Below are 15708 nucleotides of genomic sequence, written 5' to 3' on the forward strand. Positions count from 1 at the left end.
TTAATAACAGCTGCTTACTACAACATTATAGAGTGATAGATTTTTTTTTTTACATGTATATGCTGTTCATAAATGCTGTTTATTGCACTTTTGCACATTCTGACTGTTCCCACATTTGCACATGTAGGAACAGTCATGTCAATTCAGAGTTTTTGATGCCAAATCCATGTAAAGTTGTTCTCTGGTTCTCACTCAGTATACCCAAATTTTAATCAACAGCATTACTCTTTAGTATTAAGTGACCCTCTTATATGACATATGCTTTCAATTTATTGGCACTTATTGAAAACAGACGGACCAAAGCAAAATGTTTGAGTATATTGACTCTTAACTGTGTAGCTGCCCAGTTAGCTCAGTTAGTATTGCATGAGACTCAGTCTCTTGAGGTCGTGGGTTTGAGCCCCACTCTGGGTGGCACCACCTCCCGTGGGCCCACCACCTGAGGGAGGTGCCATAGGACTTAGGGCCTGGACCCAGATAAGCAGCAGATGATGACATGACTCTTAACTGTACCCATTACAGTGCTGCCCACATAATCTGACCTGTTTAAAGTGGGAGGGGAAAGAAAGAGAGAATGTACACATTGTTTGCCATGTACATTAATCATATACATAATTTATTCCACCTAGCATACATGTAATAGCCACACCATCTGTAAACTGAAAACACTATCCCCACAGTCTTTACTTCGCAGTGGGCACAAGGCAAATATTTGCAAGTAATGTGATCTTCTAGTTGCAAACAGCCAGCACTTATAGCTGACACTATGTGGGGTAACACCCACTGTCCTGAACTCTTTATATCAGGCTCTCATTAACCTTTCATATGAACTGGATCTCAGCCAGCAGGACTTAAAGGACTGCTGTATTTATGACAGCGTTACAAAGGTTGTTGAAGGAACAGTACAATCAGTTTATAGTTTTGCGGTACACTTGCTTCTCATCAAAAGGTTTTTTATTTTTGTGTGTCTTCAGAGAGGTTAAGATGAGAGATATTTCTCTTGTTTAAACATTTTAATTAAAAACAAAATGGTCAAAATGTGAATCCACAATCCACACAAACTGTGCATAGTAAATAGACAAAATTTCCTTAAAGGAGCTTGAGCAGCACAATTGATCTTAAATCAGTTATGGATTTTATTTAGTTGTGTAGGCAGATGTAATTGACAGGCATCAGCTTTCCTGTAACCTGACAAATAACACAGCATGTTCTTATTTTGCAAAACGGTACATTTCATCAGGCTGTCAGTATGCTGTATGGCTGGATTCTCAGCCTTTATGTGCGGCATTTCATTCATATTGAGATTTATTTCACTTTTATGACAGCCTGTCTGTGAGCTATACACAATAATACCGTATGTTGTCTGAAGCTGAGAATGTTTATTACATGAGCTCTGTCTTATAGTGATGGCATGAATAGTTGCAAAAATAATTCATCTACCTTTCTCTTTTTATCACATAACCTTGGTTAAAATAGTCTGAGGAGATGTCTGTACATGGTTTGAAGGTTTCACTTTGGAACCCCTGTTACTGCAGAACAGCACATCACTCTATACACCGTGTTAACATGGAAAGCAATTCAGCCACGTTTTTTCAGCAGTCGTCTGTCTCAGAGACAACATACATTCCATGTTTATTCGAAGGAGCTGTCTACACAAACTTCACATCTGTGTGTGACCCAAACCCATCCAAATATGATTGTATCTTGGGTTGTGAATGATTTCAAAAAACTTTAAGGACTGTGACTGAACAGACCGAGTGGCAGTGACGGAGCATGTAGTTGCTGCCGTCGAGATGTTGCTTTCGCTTTGTGGCCAGTTTAGACAAGGTCAAAGGAGGAGTGATGCTCACCTACTCACAGAAACCGAGGCAGGAAACAGCACTCCTCCTGCACCTTCCTGTAGTCAGGTGAAATGTTAGCAGAACATAGAGCACAGATAAGTTGTGAAGAACTGGTCATAGTGATGAGTTTATCTGGATTAATTAGTCCTGAACAGAAAACACATAATCCACACTGGTGTTCAGGAAGTTGTCAAATGGCATTTTTCTGTATGGAAATTTTTCTGTGTTAGGACACTTCTGGTTCTGGATGCCTCTGCAACATGACAGTAGCATGTACATGTTGTATTCATATAAATAACCATATATCAACCCAAGCACAGCCCCTTTTTTCCTGTTTCCATGTCAGAATTGCTGAAACGCCTCCCTCATTGTTCTGTTACTCCTGAAGTTCCTTTGTGGAGGCATACCTCAGCAAAAGTCTGGAAACACAGGAAAACTGTGTCTGTATCACATTTCATGGCAATCTTTCCAACAGATCCTGGGACATTTCGCTCAAAGCCACAAATATCAACCTTCTGGTGGTGCTAGAAAAAAAAGTCAGTGGATATCCAAAGTCAGTAGGATTTGTCGTCTGGGGACCATGAAAGTCTGTACAATGTAATGAGAAGATAGTTGCAGATGGAGTAGCAGTCAGCTTTATGGCTACTTCTAGGATTATTTGCATTGCAGTCTTTGGGTGTGTGCGAGGCTTTCTTTGTCTCCAAGCGTTATATAATTTGTCATTCCTTCAGCCCCTTTTATGCCTGCACCTTGTGCTTTGTTAATGTGCTGGCAAGTTGGATTGATGTTTGAATTAGCCTCTGGGTCAGTTTTCCAGAACATCCAGAACAGCAGTCTGACTAAGTAGGACCGAGTAAAATTTCCGTAACGCTTTCAACATGGCTTAAGTTTGAATGGAAAAGACACAAGGTTAAATACAGAGAGCAATTTTAAACACATAGCTTTTTTGCTGTCTCAGAAGAAGACGAATTCTATCATTTAATTAACATTTATAAACTACAAGGAGATGTGATCACTTAATTACAAGGCAACAAATGAAAACACAATTTATTGCACCTTTGCCTCAGTGCAAAGATATTTCTATTTTCAAGCATGGACAGGAATTTTACTGTTTTGTGAAACATAAATTCAAAGAGAAAAAAACAAACAAACAAACAAACAAGTAAATTAAAAATAAATAATATAAAATGAAAATGTTCTCACTTTTCCCAAGTGGTCTTTTGCCATTTAGGTGAATGGAATTGTAGTTTGTAGTACAGCATTAAACAGTGCCATTGCTACAGTAATACAGTGCCTAAATCTTTTATTGGCACTACATTCTGCTGGAGAAATAGTCTCTGGGAAAACCACCCCACTCAAATCTAATCTCTCAGCCTCATTGGGCAAGAACTCTCCCTCCTCACAAATTAGTTTTTGGTTTGTTTGTTTGTTTGTTTTCTTTCATTCACTTAAATCTGCCAAAGCCTGTGCACTGCCCTGTCTGGATTCTACAGTTAGTTTTTTAGATTGTGGAGGAATGAAAATAAAGCAGAAACAGCACATTCCAGGATAAGATCATTTGGTGTAGTCGTTTGTCTCATTGCTCTATAAAATTCAACTTACTTTATTCCTGGTGATCTTCAAATAACTACCTTCTTGTTCTTTGTTAATTTGAATGAACTGTTACTTAATTCAATTACACAACCAGTGCTACAGTTATTCTAAAAAGGGGTTTACTAGGGTAAAGCAAGTTGTAACTGAGGGTGAATTCCACGCATTACATCGCATGTTTGATGTTATCAAGGAGGAGGGTGTTGGTTTCCAATTACAACTGGCTTCGCACGCCATGAATGTCTTTACAGTGGTTGTAAGTATACGTGCGTGACTAGGAAGAATGGAGAAAAAAAAGAGGTTAAAAGAGGGTACATACAACAGCCCATTAGGCACGCATGTGTCTCTGTTTTTCAGGAGTAAGACAGAAGGAGCAGCCAAGATAAACAGAGAGGACTTTGCACAAATCCACAGGAACATATTTGCATATTGCAGCTTTACAGGCTGCAAATATGCATGACCACCATAACTTGCAGGTCTTACCGACTGTTAAAGAGCCCACAGCTAAAGAAAATAAATAAGAATGCAAACAGAAATGAATGCAAGTAAAACCAAACTTTCTTACAAAAATAAGCGTGATAAATGAAAGTAATAAAGAAAATCCTGTTTTTTATCTTTGGTATCACAAAAAAACTCTAACCCATTCTCTTTTTTTTCATAATATGGATAAACAAAATATTTATGCAGTGTGAAAGCTGTAATATGTCACTTTTAAATGTGTTAGGTGTAAAAATACTACTAGACGTAAAAGACAAAATGGAAAAAAAAAACATGTAACATGAGAGAATGATTAACTGGAGACAAACTCTGAATGCTGGACTTCACCACAAAATCCACTGGGAATCTCCACTCTCTCTGTCTTCCATGATTACATAATAGCCCGCCTGCAAATGCAGGCTGAACTTCCTGCAGAATTTAAAACACACACTCACTCACGCAAGCACACACATAAAACCACCTCTTAACAGGCACCACTTGCTCTTACAACAAGCTAGCTTGCAGGACAGAGAGGAGGCAATGAGCAGCGGGGTGTGGTTTCCTACACTGGGGCTGGCAGCCTGGCTCTGCTGCCTCAGTCTGGGGCCCGTTCAAGGGGGGAAGGTGCTGGTTATGCCTGTTGATGGGAGCCACTGGCTTAGCATGAAGATACTGGTGAAGGAGCTCAGCCGCAGGGGCCATGAAGTTGTGGCGCTGGTGCCTGAAAGCAGCCTGTTGATCAGCGGCTCGGACAGCTACAAGACTGAGATTTACCAAGTGCCATACACCAAAGCTGAACTGGATGAAAATTTCGAAGACTTGAAGGATGGAGTGTTCCTCAAGCCACCAGCAATCACAGATATGTTTATCAATGTGCAGCGTTTGATTAACTTCACTTCGCTTCAGGTTAAAGGTTGTGAGAATTTGCTAAACAACCAGCCTCTAATGAGTCAACTGAGGAGTGGGGGTTTCGATGTTGTGCTTACAGACCCCTTCCTTCCCTGCGGCCCCATTCTGGCTCATGACTTTTCCATTCCAGCTATTTATTTTCTGCGTGGACTTCCATGTGGGCTGGATATGAAGGCTAGCCAGTGCCCCTCTCCTCTTTCCTATGTTCCTGTGTCCTTCTCTGGTAATACGGATAGGATGACCTTCCCACAGAGAGTGAAAAACATGATCATGTATTTCTTGGAGTCCTACATGTGCAGAATAATCTATTTCCACTTTGACGAGCTGGTCAGCAGGTATTTTGAAGACAACATGACCTACAAGGATCTTCTCAGTCATGGTGCTATCTGGCTTCTCAGATATGACTTTACTTTTGAATGGCCCAAACCTCTCATGCCAAACATGGTTTTAATTGGAGGTATCAACTGTGCAAAGAAAGCTCCTCTGCCAGCGGTGAGTATGCAAAGAATGTACACCAGATTAAACAAGCATGCATCACATCTGGATTCATGTACAGAAAATCACATATATGTGCTTTGTGTTGTCAGGCTAAAGTAAACCCCTTAAACTTTCATTTGAAAAAAAAAAAAAACTACAGTGAAAACCAGAAAAGCTCTTCCAATTAATAGTTTTGTAATAACAACTGACCAAATGACAAAAGGAGCACATAGCACCTAGCTCCACTATGCTATAAGAGTTATTGCTCACAGGAGTTGGTTGAGACCCAACACAGAGCTAAAAGGAGAGTGAAATTCAACTAGCAGCCAGACACGTAACTCCAAATGAGTGTTAATGTTGCCCCATGTCTGCCTGATGTCTAAATAGTCACAGTTTGCTATAATGTTGTCTAATATAACTTTAGTAGGTGATGATATGTCCATTATATCTGTTCTGCACCTTGTGCTAGACCTCGTCTGACCCCATGTGGCCAAAAAAAAAAAAAAAGAAAGAAAGAAAAAGAAAAAAAATCGCAAAAATAGCATAGAGCTCCATTGCTCTATGCTATTGATTTCGGACAAACCCTCAGTAGTCATTTTCTATAGGACAAAAACATACTCACACTTTTGATCTGAATAGGGAGATAAAAATGTTTTAAGGGTAGTCTTAAGAGCAAAACATTGGTGCTGAAATGATTTTAAATATTTTTTAAGATGTTAATCAGGGTCTACTACGCTTTGGTTCATAACATTGTGAAAGAACTGGTTTGTCCACTTTTCTGGAAGATTGAGTGTGTGATATCTGAGCCAGGGATAGTTGATTTCTGGACTATGGCCAGTGTAATCTAAGAGCCGACAGGAGTGAGGCTCTTGTAAATATGCTGTAGTAAATTAAAAGATTTGTTGATTTAAGATAAGATTTTGCTTCTAAGGTTACTTAATTGGGTGGATCTAAGCTGAAATGTGTAGATCAAATGAATTCCCTTCAGTATATTTGAAAATAATGGAAGATCAGATCGAAGTTATATAATGGAAGAATCTTAAAATAGCTGCACCTTGGTCTTTGCCCACTATCACCATTTATAATGAACATTTTTGTGTCTTCTCCAACCCCCCTGCAGGACCTGGAGGAGTTTGTGGAAGGCTCAGGAGATGACGGATTTATTGTCTTTACTCTTGGATCAATGGTGTCCAACATGCCTGAAGAGAAGGCTAAACAGTTCTTTGATGCCTTTCGTCAAATTCCTCAAAGGGTAATAATAACCATAACAGATTAAATCACTTAATTTAGATTAAAAAACAATACATTTTACATTTACTAGATGGTTATTTATTCCCTTCAGGTAAAACATTAACAGTGCACAAGTTTCTAACTAGAGAAGAACAGCAAACATTTACACACTAGCCAGAGATTTCACACTCAGCATATATGCTAAAGCACTAATCAGTTTGAACCAAAGGACTTTGTCCCCTACCTTGCCTTGTTGGTAACATGCCAGACTCTCTAATCATTACAAAAAATAGTTTGTACATCAAATGTTAAAAATTGTGAGTTTCTTTTTTTTTCAGGTTGTCTGGAGATACACTGGAGTCTCACCTGGGGATATACCCAAGAACGTCAGGCTTATGAAGTGGCTACCTCAGAACGATCTCCTGGGTGTGTTTATTTTTATCCAGACACACATATGAGCTGCTGCTATCATGACAAAAATTATCATACTCAAACTATTGCTAATGCTATTATCATTTTAAAACAACTTGTACATAACATTCAGTAATTTTGAAAAGATACATTGGTAGTTTAAATAGACATTTAGCTGTTTGTATATCACAACTGTGGCATTTACCTTGATTTTAAATGTAATGTTTCCTCTGCTCCTCAGCCCATCCCAAAGCTAAGGTCTTTATCACTCATGGAGGTACCCACGGCATCTACGAGGGTATCTGTAATGCTGTGCCTATGTTGATGTTTCCACTGTTTGGGGACCAGGGAGATAATGTAAATCACTTGGTGCGCCGCGGTGTTGCAGAGAAACTTAATATTTATGATGTGACAACTGAAAAACTATTGGCTGCACTAAATAAAATCATCCATGATAAGAGGTAAGACAATAAGATGTTCATGAAAGTCATCAGTTATATGCAAATCATAAAATTCACCATTAAACAGATTATAGTAAAGCAGATAAAATTAAAAAAAAAAAAAAAAAAAAAAAAGCAGCTGACCAAAACTGGAAAAAAATACAATGACTTTTGTTATTAGTTACAGAATGCAATGAATGAAAAAATAGGGTACATTTAATGGTCTGTTATTTCTGTAAGTGCTACAAATCTGTCATAGCTGCAGCCCACTCTTATTAGAAGGCAAACTATCTCTTCATTTGAAAACCAGTTCTTCTTTCTTTGTTCTTTTACATCTAACTGTTTTTACTCCTCCACAGTTACAAAGAGAAGATAGTCGAGTTGTCTGAGATACACCTGGACCGTCCCGTTCAGCCTTTGGACCTGAGTGTTTTCTGGACCGAGTTTGTCATGAGACACAAAGGCGCCTCACACCTGAGAGTAGCTGCACATGAGTTGAACTGGTTTCAGTACTACAGCCTGGACATCTTGTGCTTTTTTATCATCGTTCTCCTAACTGTTCTGTGGGTGACGCTGAAATGCTGCTTGTTCTGCACCCGCAAATGTTGTAGAAGGGGGACTGCCAAGAGAAAATCAGAGTAGTGTTTTTAATGCAGCAATCATAGGTGTTTATAAATTCTGTAATGAAGTGAATGATGAATGTGGAAATACTGCAGTGAGATTTCACACGAATGTACTGTTTGTATGTGTAATGTGTGTATATGTGAATGTTTGTATAATTCCACTCCAAGTGCCATTATTACATTTGTAACATGATTAACTGAAGCCATCATTTAGAAAAGAAACTTCCAAGCAAATAAAATTTGTTTTTGGGGGGGTTTTTTGTTTTTCGTTTTTTTTTCGGGGGGTTGCGGGGGGGGGGGGGGGGGGGCACCCACAGTGAAGCCACCAGTTCAAGCAAGGCTTGGAACTGGTGACCTTTCAGTCTCAATGTGATTTGAGACCCTCAGGCTACTGTGAGTTGACTGTCAACAAAAGCTGTATAGATAAACCATCAAACATCTAATTATCTTGCACTTGAACTGTTTATGGAAGGCACACCCTTTCTTTCCCACTCTGACTCTAACTCCTTGGCTATAGGTGGTGAGTCATCACCACCTATAGCCATCAGTATTGTGTGAGGCATCAGTATTGTGGCAGAACTGAGTGCAACACTGCTAAGAAGCTCTCCAGTCAGTGAGTGAGGAAGTGAGGAAACTTACCCACACTGTATTTGGCAAGCTAGAAAACCAGCAAAATCCCACTTATATGTACTTTCAGACTGCATGAAGAGACATGAAAAACAAAAGCAGCTGCAAGTTTGTTGTCATACAGCTGAAAGGAAAATTGCTGGATGGATGAAGTTAAATCAACTTTGGTATTCATGACATTATTGGAGAAATATACATGAAAATTTCAGGGTGGAACCAGAACAAAAGACATGTTGGGACCTGCTCTATTTTCACTTGGACTGAAAAATCAAGTTAATTTTTTTTTTGCAAATCTGTTTTTCCTACAAAAAAATTAAAAGTGATCATATCTTTGTACCTTTTCTTCAAATGACACTGGGTATTTTGTGTGACCGTTTTTTGGCCCTGGTCTGTACAGACAAATCCACAGACAGCCATGTGTTCTGAAAGTTTGTTATAGTCATGGTTCATTTATGGTATTTAAACATTGACAGGTACCAGTTTAGAGCCCACTATGTCCCCAACTTGTTCTTTCACATGACAAGTGCAAATTGCAATTTAGACAAAATGCTTTGTCTGTCATTAGGGTCAATTTCGGACGAAATGGTGCAGTCTAGTGTTTCACTATTTTCACTTTCAGTATTAACATCACCACTGTCAGTGGCTCACTGTGGTCTTTGTTATTGAGGAGAATGCACATTAAGAAAAAATGTGAAAAAGTTAAATTTAAAGGAAAGGAAACCCAAAGTGGGTTGCAGCAGTTTCAGTTTGAATATTGCTCACCTCTGGATTCACCCTCCCACCAGCATACTGGTATGTCTATGTCTGTGGTTTGTTACAACAGTTGCAGCTCTTGCTGTGTTGGTTAGCCTCTCTTCAGTGTCTGGGGTCATGCTGGTGAGACCCTCATAGTTATTGTATTGTGCATGATTTCCTGTTTTTGTGTAAACCTCTGTGAAGAATTTACATTGTTCAAACTGCACAGGAGGCCACTGAAAAGATTGTAGTGCTCTTAGAAGTCGCCGTACAGTAAGCTAGATTTCAGGAGACATTTATACACCCTACATTTCTCCTTTTCATCATTTCACTGAGCTACATTTAACAGTACTGTCATAGTAAGTGTCCTTCATTTGATAAGTTCCAGCTCATTTAAACAAAATAAAGCCTACAACCAGCCCTGTCCAACTAGGTAGCCATCTCCTCCTCATCTCTACACAAACTACTGGAGGTTATAATTCCAACTTACTTTAGAACTTATGTTATAGCCATTATAAATACTGACAAGTTAAACCTTTAACAGATGCAGATATCAAGGCTGGACATGTCAGCTTTTAGCTTAAGTGTATCTTATTCACACTAAAGTGCTTCCATCTAGTGGACAGTTGGAAGAATATAAAATACTGCTTGAGCCTTTATTGGTTTCCTTTTAAAGACTTCCTGCTCTTTTTTGTTCTTGTGTTTAAAAACGCTCTAGCCCTGGTAGTTTATCAAAAAGGCATTTGTGTGAACTGTTAATCAGACATCCTTCTTCTGAATTCCAGGACCAAGTGTGTGGCGTAGTATTTTGAACAGATATTAATGGCTTAAATGGACTTTTAACCTACCCCCAGATATTACACCAGGGTCCAGAAATCTACAAGGTCTCTGAGGACAACTTAGTCTTGCAATTTAGGGTCGATACAGTGCTTGAAAATAATCAGTTTACAGCCTCTTTTAACACTGGATTTAAAAAGTGTAACTGATCTCTAGAGTAAAATGCCGACATGTGGGATTGAAATTACATCATTGTTTGTGCATGTTGTTCAGTTGTGTGAAGTGTGAACATGTTTCTACACATTGTGGTTAATGTGACATCAACAGTTTCCACTCAACCATTTACCTTTGGCCATAATGCCCTTCATTTAGAGGAAAGGTAATAAACTAACGACAGACAAAGAATCAGTCACGCATGAGAGTAAAACCTATGATTATCTATGAACTTTTTGTCCAGGTTGTAGTTTATTTTTCCTCTTGGCTGTAATATAATACCACTATTCCACGTGTAAAGGCACAATGAGACATACAGTGTATAATACGATTAATAATACGATTGTGATGATTTAACATGTATTTGTGCCAGCCAACTCAAATGACTAGTTGACGGTTTTATCTGGTTTTGTAAAGGGGTCTCACTCATTTTGCAGTCAACAACTCCTCTCTGCAAGAATAATTTTCACACCTGCCCACAAAGTTTCCGTTGTGCGAGTTGGGAGGCTGACTACAAAAGGTGGCAGGTAGAACAGTCCAAGCCAGAGTGTTCAGCTTTTACTTCTTCGCAACAAGTTTTACTTTTTTACAACCATGATGCAAACATTCTGCATTATATTTGTCTTTCAGCTGTTGGCTCTAACTGGTAAGACGATTAAATTCCTTTCAAAATTATTTCTGAAATAATCATTGTTATTATTTTATAACAATAGCACTCTTTAAGGATCATAGCAGATGTTTAACAAGCCCTTTAATGGCTATAGGTTGGGTGTTTTTTTCATTCTATGATAATGAAAATTTAGTGGCTAAGGATTTTGTATTTTGTGGCATGTGAATGAAATTACCTTCTCTCCTCGTGTAAGGGGCGACTGAAAGTGGCATTGTAGGTGGTAAAGACTCAAAGCCTCATTCCAGACCCTACATGGCATCACTCCAGTTCAATAACAAACACTCATGTGGCGGGATACTTATTCGGGAGGACTTTGTTCTAACTGCAGCACACTGTAAACAGTGAGTTTATTTTTCATCAGTTCAAAATCATATGTACTAATCAAGATATTAAATACATGTATATCTGTCATGAGCTAAGCTTAAGAACAAGGCCGAATGGAATTTGCTATCAGGGGTCCTCAATGATTGACACTTTTTATATGATAATCTGTATTTCAAAGTCAGTGTAGTTATATTAGACTTTATAATCAATGTTTTTAGTCCCTTTTAAAGTAAAAAGTGTTAAGTGTAACTAAATATTTTGATATTATTTGTTCCCTGGTTTGATAGACCTCAGAACATGACAGTGGTACTAGGGGCACATAACATAAGCAAGACAGAACGAAGTCAGCAACGGATCCGAGTGGCTGAATACCACCCGCATCCAAAATTCGCCGGGAAACGGGATTATGATATTATGCTACTTAAGGTAGAGTAAAATTGTGTAAAAGCCCATTTTAAAGCTTAAAGTGTTAAACTGTCTTTGATGCAAATGTTGTCCTTCACAGTTAAAAAACAAGGCCAAACTGAACAAGTATGTGAAGACCATTGGATTACCTAAGAAAGATGGGAAAACCCCCGCCAATGTTAACTGTGTCGTTGCTGGCTGGGGCCAAACTGGACCCCAGAAGCCTGCTTCAGAAGTACTGAAGGAAGCCACAGAGAAGATTCAATTCAACTTTGAGTGCAAAAGCATATGGCAGCAGCACTTCAATGTTAATCACATGATCTGCACAAAGTTTGACAAAAAGAAGGGAGGAATTTGCCAGGTAATTAAACAAATAATTTTTATAATTAAGCAAATAAGAAATCATCTATACAACAAAATACACCAATAATGTTGCTAACAACAGAAGATTTCACCAACTCATTTAATTTATTCTTGAAAAACATTTGTCATCTTTTCACAGACTAATCAATTAAGTCTTTCTGTTGACTTTTTCCTAGGGTGATTCCGGTGGACCACTTATCTGCAACAGCAAGCCTCAGGGTATAACAGCCTTTACTGTCCAAAACGAATGCAATAATCCAAAGTATCCCCATGTCTTCACTAAAATAAGTTTCTTTCTTCCCTGGATTAAGGAAATCATGAAACGAAAGGGGAATGTTGCCTGAGCTACTATTCAGAGGCCAAGAATGTTGTCCTTTCTTCACTTGCTTATTAAATAACATGGCTTAATTAAGTATGGAGTTAATTGATGATGTGAACAAAAAGCACAATGATTGCTTAAAAAAAATATCTGGCATTACAGAATTGTTGAAATTGGATAATTTAACACAAAATCTTACTGTACATCGATAGCGTGTGCCTATGTCCTTTCATGCCATCTTGCTAGAGCACATCTCTTTCATTTCTGAAAAAAAGCTTCAATTCCTTTTTGTGCAAAGTTTTATGCAAAGTTTTATGGGCTATGTACATATTTATCTTTAATTTTTAAAACTCATTAAAATTTTTTATCTATTATTTTGTTGCGTAGGTTAGAATCTTTATATGATACCAGATGAAAACATGTTTAGACTGATTAGCATGAAAGAGAAAAGTATGATGGTGTATCGATGGCGAGGAGAGGGAGGACAGATATAGAAAGTGTTTCACTGAGTCTGATGGTTGTGGTGTAAAAGCCCACGAGCCTTATGACCAAAACCCAGACCACTGCTGAAGCATCGATGCCTCAGTATCAGTCATAGTGCAAACTTTTGAAGTTGAACCGTTTTCTGTCTGTGAAGCCCGTCATCTACAGAGAAAGTGAAAGAAGTGTGCTGTTTAAAATAACACCTTACCAGTCACAAGAGAAATTCAGATTTTTTAATTTGTTTCTTTAACCACAATAATTATGACATTGTGATTTGTTAATCTTGCAAAGCATGAAAAAGTGAAACTCACCTGACTTGGATCTCTTGTGAAATATCTCTTTTCTATTACCTGTTAAGAAACAAGATTTTCTTTTGAGTTTATCTATTTTTTGAGGCTACAAATTAGGTACAACCCAATAATACAAAAACATTAACTTAAGTATCGTTAAATTAAGTTGTTATTATTATGTAACCATGGTCAACTTTAAAAGTAGGCCTAGGTGGCCTAGTTTTAAATAGATATTGTAATTATTTATTTATTAATTATGTCACATAACAGAATTCTGGGGTTCTCACCTTGTCAAAGAACCTGCTAAGTTTCACTGCATTTGATGTGCCTGCAGCAAGGTATCTCGGGTTAGTGCAGTCCTAGGACAACAAAACAGCAGGGTGTGTAAGTGATGGCAGCCTTTTTCAAATTGTTATGATGGCATATGTTTTTGTGTGGAGATTTTTTTTTCTACACTTCTCAACTTTTGTAATGAAAATTTGGCAGTCTGTGGTATTGCAGTCTGCTGAACCTACCACTAGGTGTCACCATTATGTGACACCACTTGAGTTGATGGGTGATAAACCCAAGAAGTATACTTGAGCTGCCACGTTATATCACAAGCAACTTGCACTGTCTCAAATGGGAAGTTTGTATGAACAGGAAACCTTAAAATGTTAAAGCAGATAAAGCTACTGCTCATCCATCCTTTTTATCAGGCAAATAGGTGTATTCTGCACTCTTTCGTGTGCCAGATGCCAAATACCACTCAAGCATTGCAGCTTCATTTGTAGTCTTGTTATAACTGAACAACATTTTTGTTTCTGTCACAGAGGCCTATGTTTGAATGCAAAATGATGTTATATGGGTCTTGAGGTCAGAGCTTGTAGGAATGAAAAAGTAAACCTACGAGATTGATCTCCTCTGCATTGAAGTCTTCAGACAGGAAGGCTGTTCGGGTGAGAACTTCATTGCGTTTGTTCTCTGGGATCTGGTCAAACTTGGTGCCAATTAGCAGCAAAGGCACTGGGTTCTCAGCAAACTGCTCTCTATCATAGTCACTGCACGGAAAAAAACATGACTGAGCTCCTCAGTTACCAACAACAAGAGTCACTTATCGGTATCTGCAGTTCTGACAACTGTGTCAGCATGTATAATTTCTCTACCCTTTGATAACAAAAAAATACCAAAAACACACATGCACTTACCCGTTTGAGACAATGACTCCTGTTGGAGAGGAATCCTTGTTCAACGCTTCTAGTGACCAGCGGTAAAGATTCTGAGAGGATTTCTTATTTGTCAGATCATGTACCAATATAATTCCTAAAGTAAAGCAGAAAATGACAAAACATACCTTAATAATTGACCTTATCATTTCAGATGGGTTTAAATAATCAAATGAAATCCCCTTTACCATTCACTGAATTATAGAAGACTGCTCTGGTGCTTTTGACACTGCTAGCACTGCCCACAGATCCTCCGACATCCCAGAGTTCAATGTAGTAGGTTTTCTCTTCTGGGGTTCCCTCCTTATAGTCTTGAACCTGTAATTGAATGATGTTGATGTTGAATGATGCAAGTGCTGTAGTCACTTTTGTCTAATATGAATGTGTTGAATCATATATTAGACTGACATTAAGCAAATATTGTGAAGTCAGTGTAGTAAGTCTCTCATACTCTTTAGATCACTCTTTAGATAAATCTTGTTATTTAAAAGATTGTATGAAGTATATTTTGCTTATCTGAGACTAATTTAAAAGTCCAGCAGCATCATTTTAGACTTCATCTGAATTAAATTTTGTAAATTAGGAGGTGTTCAGCCTGCTTACCCGTACATCCACGGAGCAACCAACAGTCCATGATGGATTTCCTAACACTTGATTCTGACAAAGAAGATGGACCAAGGAAGATTTGCCCACCCCTACAAAAAACAAGAAATATGGGTGGATAATTGACAGTTTTGGTGGGATTAATATACACTCACACAATGGCTCGTGGGCACAACAACACACATTCAGTCACGTTCAGGCTTGTGTGAATGTGATGCTATACATTCATTAGTTGTTCAGTGTCACTCTTTAATTCAGCGAACATGTATCTATAAATTTCAGCTTTTGGTGTTGATTCATGTTATGCTAAGCAGTTAATCACACCACGTAGATCAGCAGTAACCAGTGTGAAGAAACTAACAGATGCAAGAATTGCACCTATTATCCTGAATGTCCTAGCAGATGCGACAGTTATGTTGCGTAAGGTATGCAGGTTTATAGAGCTACTGGAACAGACTACTGACAAGAGTTTAGGTTCCTTAATTTAAGATTAAAGGGGTCGCAAACTGGGCGAATTTCCTCCAAACCAAAAAATGTTTTGATAAAATAAGCCAACGCGTTTATGTAAAGATTATGAATTGTGAAAATGTCTCTTAACTTACCGGAATCTCCTAAAACTAATACTTTTACTCTGTCAAGAGAGGCCATTTTTTGGTGACAGTGCTATCCCGGAAGTAAACAATGGAAACATCGCTT

The 15708-nt window shown here is 38.3% G+C and overlaps 3 protein-coding genes across 4 annotated transcripts; 2 read left to right on the forward strand and 1 right to left on the reverse strand.

Moving 5' to 3' along the window:
* The first annotated feature begins 4371 nt into the window (after positions 1-4371).
* LOC121194395 (UDP-glucuronosyltransferase-like) lies at positions 4372-8252 on the forward strand. The gene is made up of 5 exons (XM_041057272.1): positions 4372-5309; positions 6415-6546; positions 6863-6950; positions 7177-7396; positions 7735-8252. Exons 1-5 carry the CDS (start codon positions 4449-4451, stop codon positions 8015-8017), a joined length of 1584 nt encoding a protein of 527 aa, XP_040913206.1. The 5' UTR covers positions 4372-4448; the 3' UTR covers positions 8018-8252.
* A 2584-nt stretch (positions 8253-10836) lies between these two features.
* LOC121194889 (granzyme B-like) lies at positions 10837-12805 on the forward strand. Of its 2 annotated transcripts, XM_041058022.1 has the most exons (6): positions 10837-10996; positions 11214-11361; positions 11632-11770; positions 11850-12110; positions 12289-12331; positions 12424-12805. In XM_041058022.1, the coding sequence occupies exons 1-6, from the start codon at positions 10945-10947 to the stop codon at positions 12504-12506; spliced, it is 726 nt and encodes a 241-aa protein (XP_040913956.1). In that variant the 5' UTR covers positions 10837-10944; the 3' UTR covers positions 12507-12805. The 2 variants fall into 2 exon arrangements, with proteins under 2 accessions (XP_040913956.1, XP_040913954.1); XM_041058020.1 differs by having other exon boundaries at positions 12289-12805.
* On the reverse strand, positions 12194-15683 carry rabl3 (RAB, member of RAS oncogene family-like 3). The gene is made up of 8 exons (XM_041058023.1): positions 15615-15683; positions 15013-15104; positions 14598-14727; positions 14392-14506; positions 14094-14244; positions 13492-13563; positions 13226-13264; positions 12194-13076 (listed from the first exon to the last, which is right to left on the reverse strand). The coding sequence occupies exons 1-8, from the start codon at positions 15658-15660 to the stop codon at positions 13020-13022; spliced, it is 702 nt and encodes a 233-aa protein (XP_040913957.1). The 5' UTR covers positions 15661-15683; the 3' UTR covers positions 12194-13019.
* Positions 15684-15708: the final 25 nt, after the last annotated feature.

The sequence above is a fragment of the Toxotes jaculatrix genome, chromosome 15 (assembly GCF_017976425.1).
Source record: "Toxotes jaculatrix isolate fToxJac2 chromosome 15, fToxJac2.pri, whole genome shotgun sequence".
Lineage (NCBI taxonomy): Eukaryota > Metazoa > Chordata > Actinopteri > Toxotidae > Toxotes > Toxotes jaculatrix.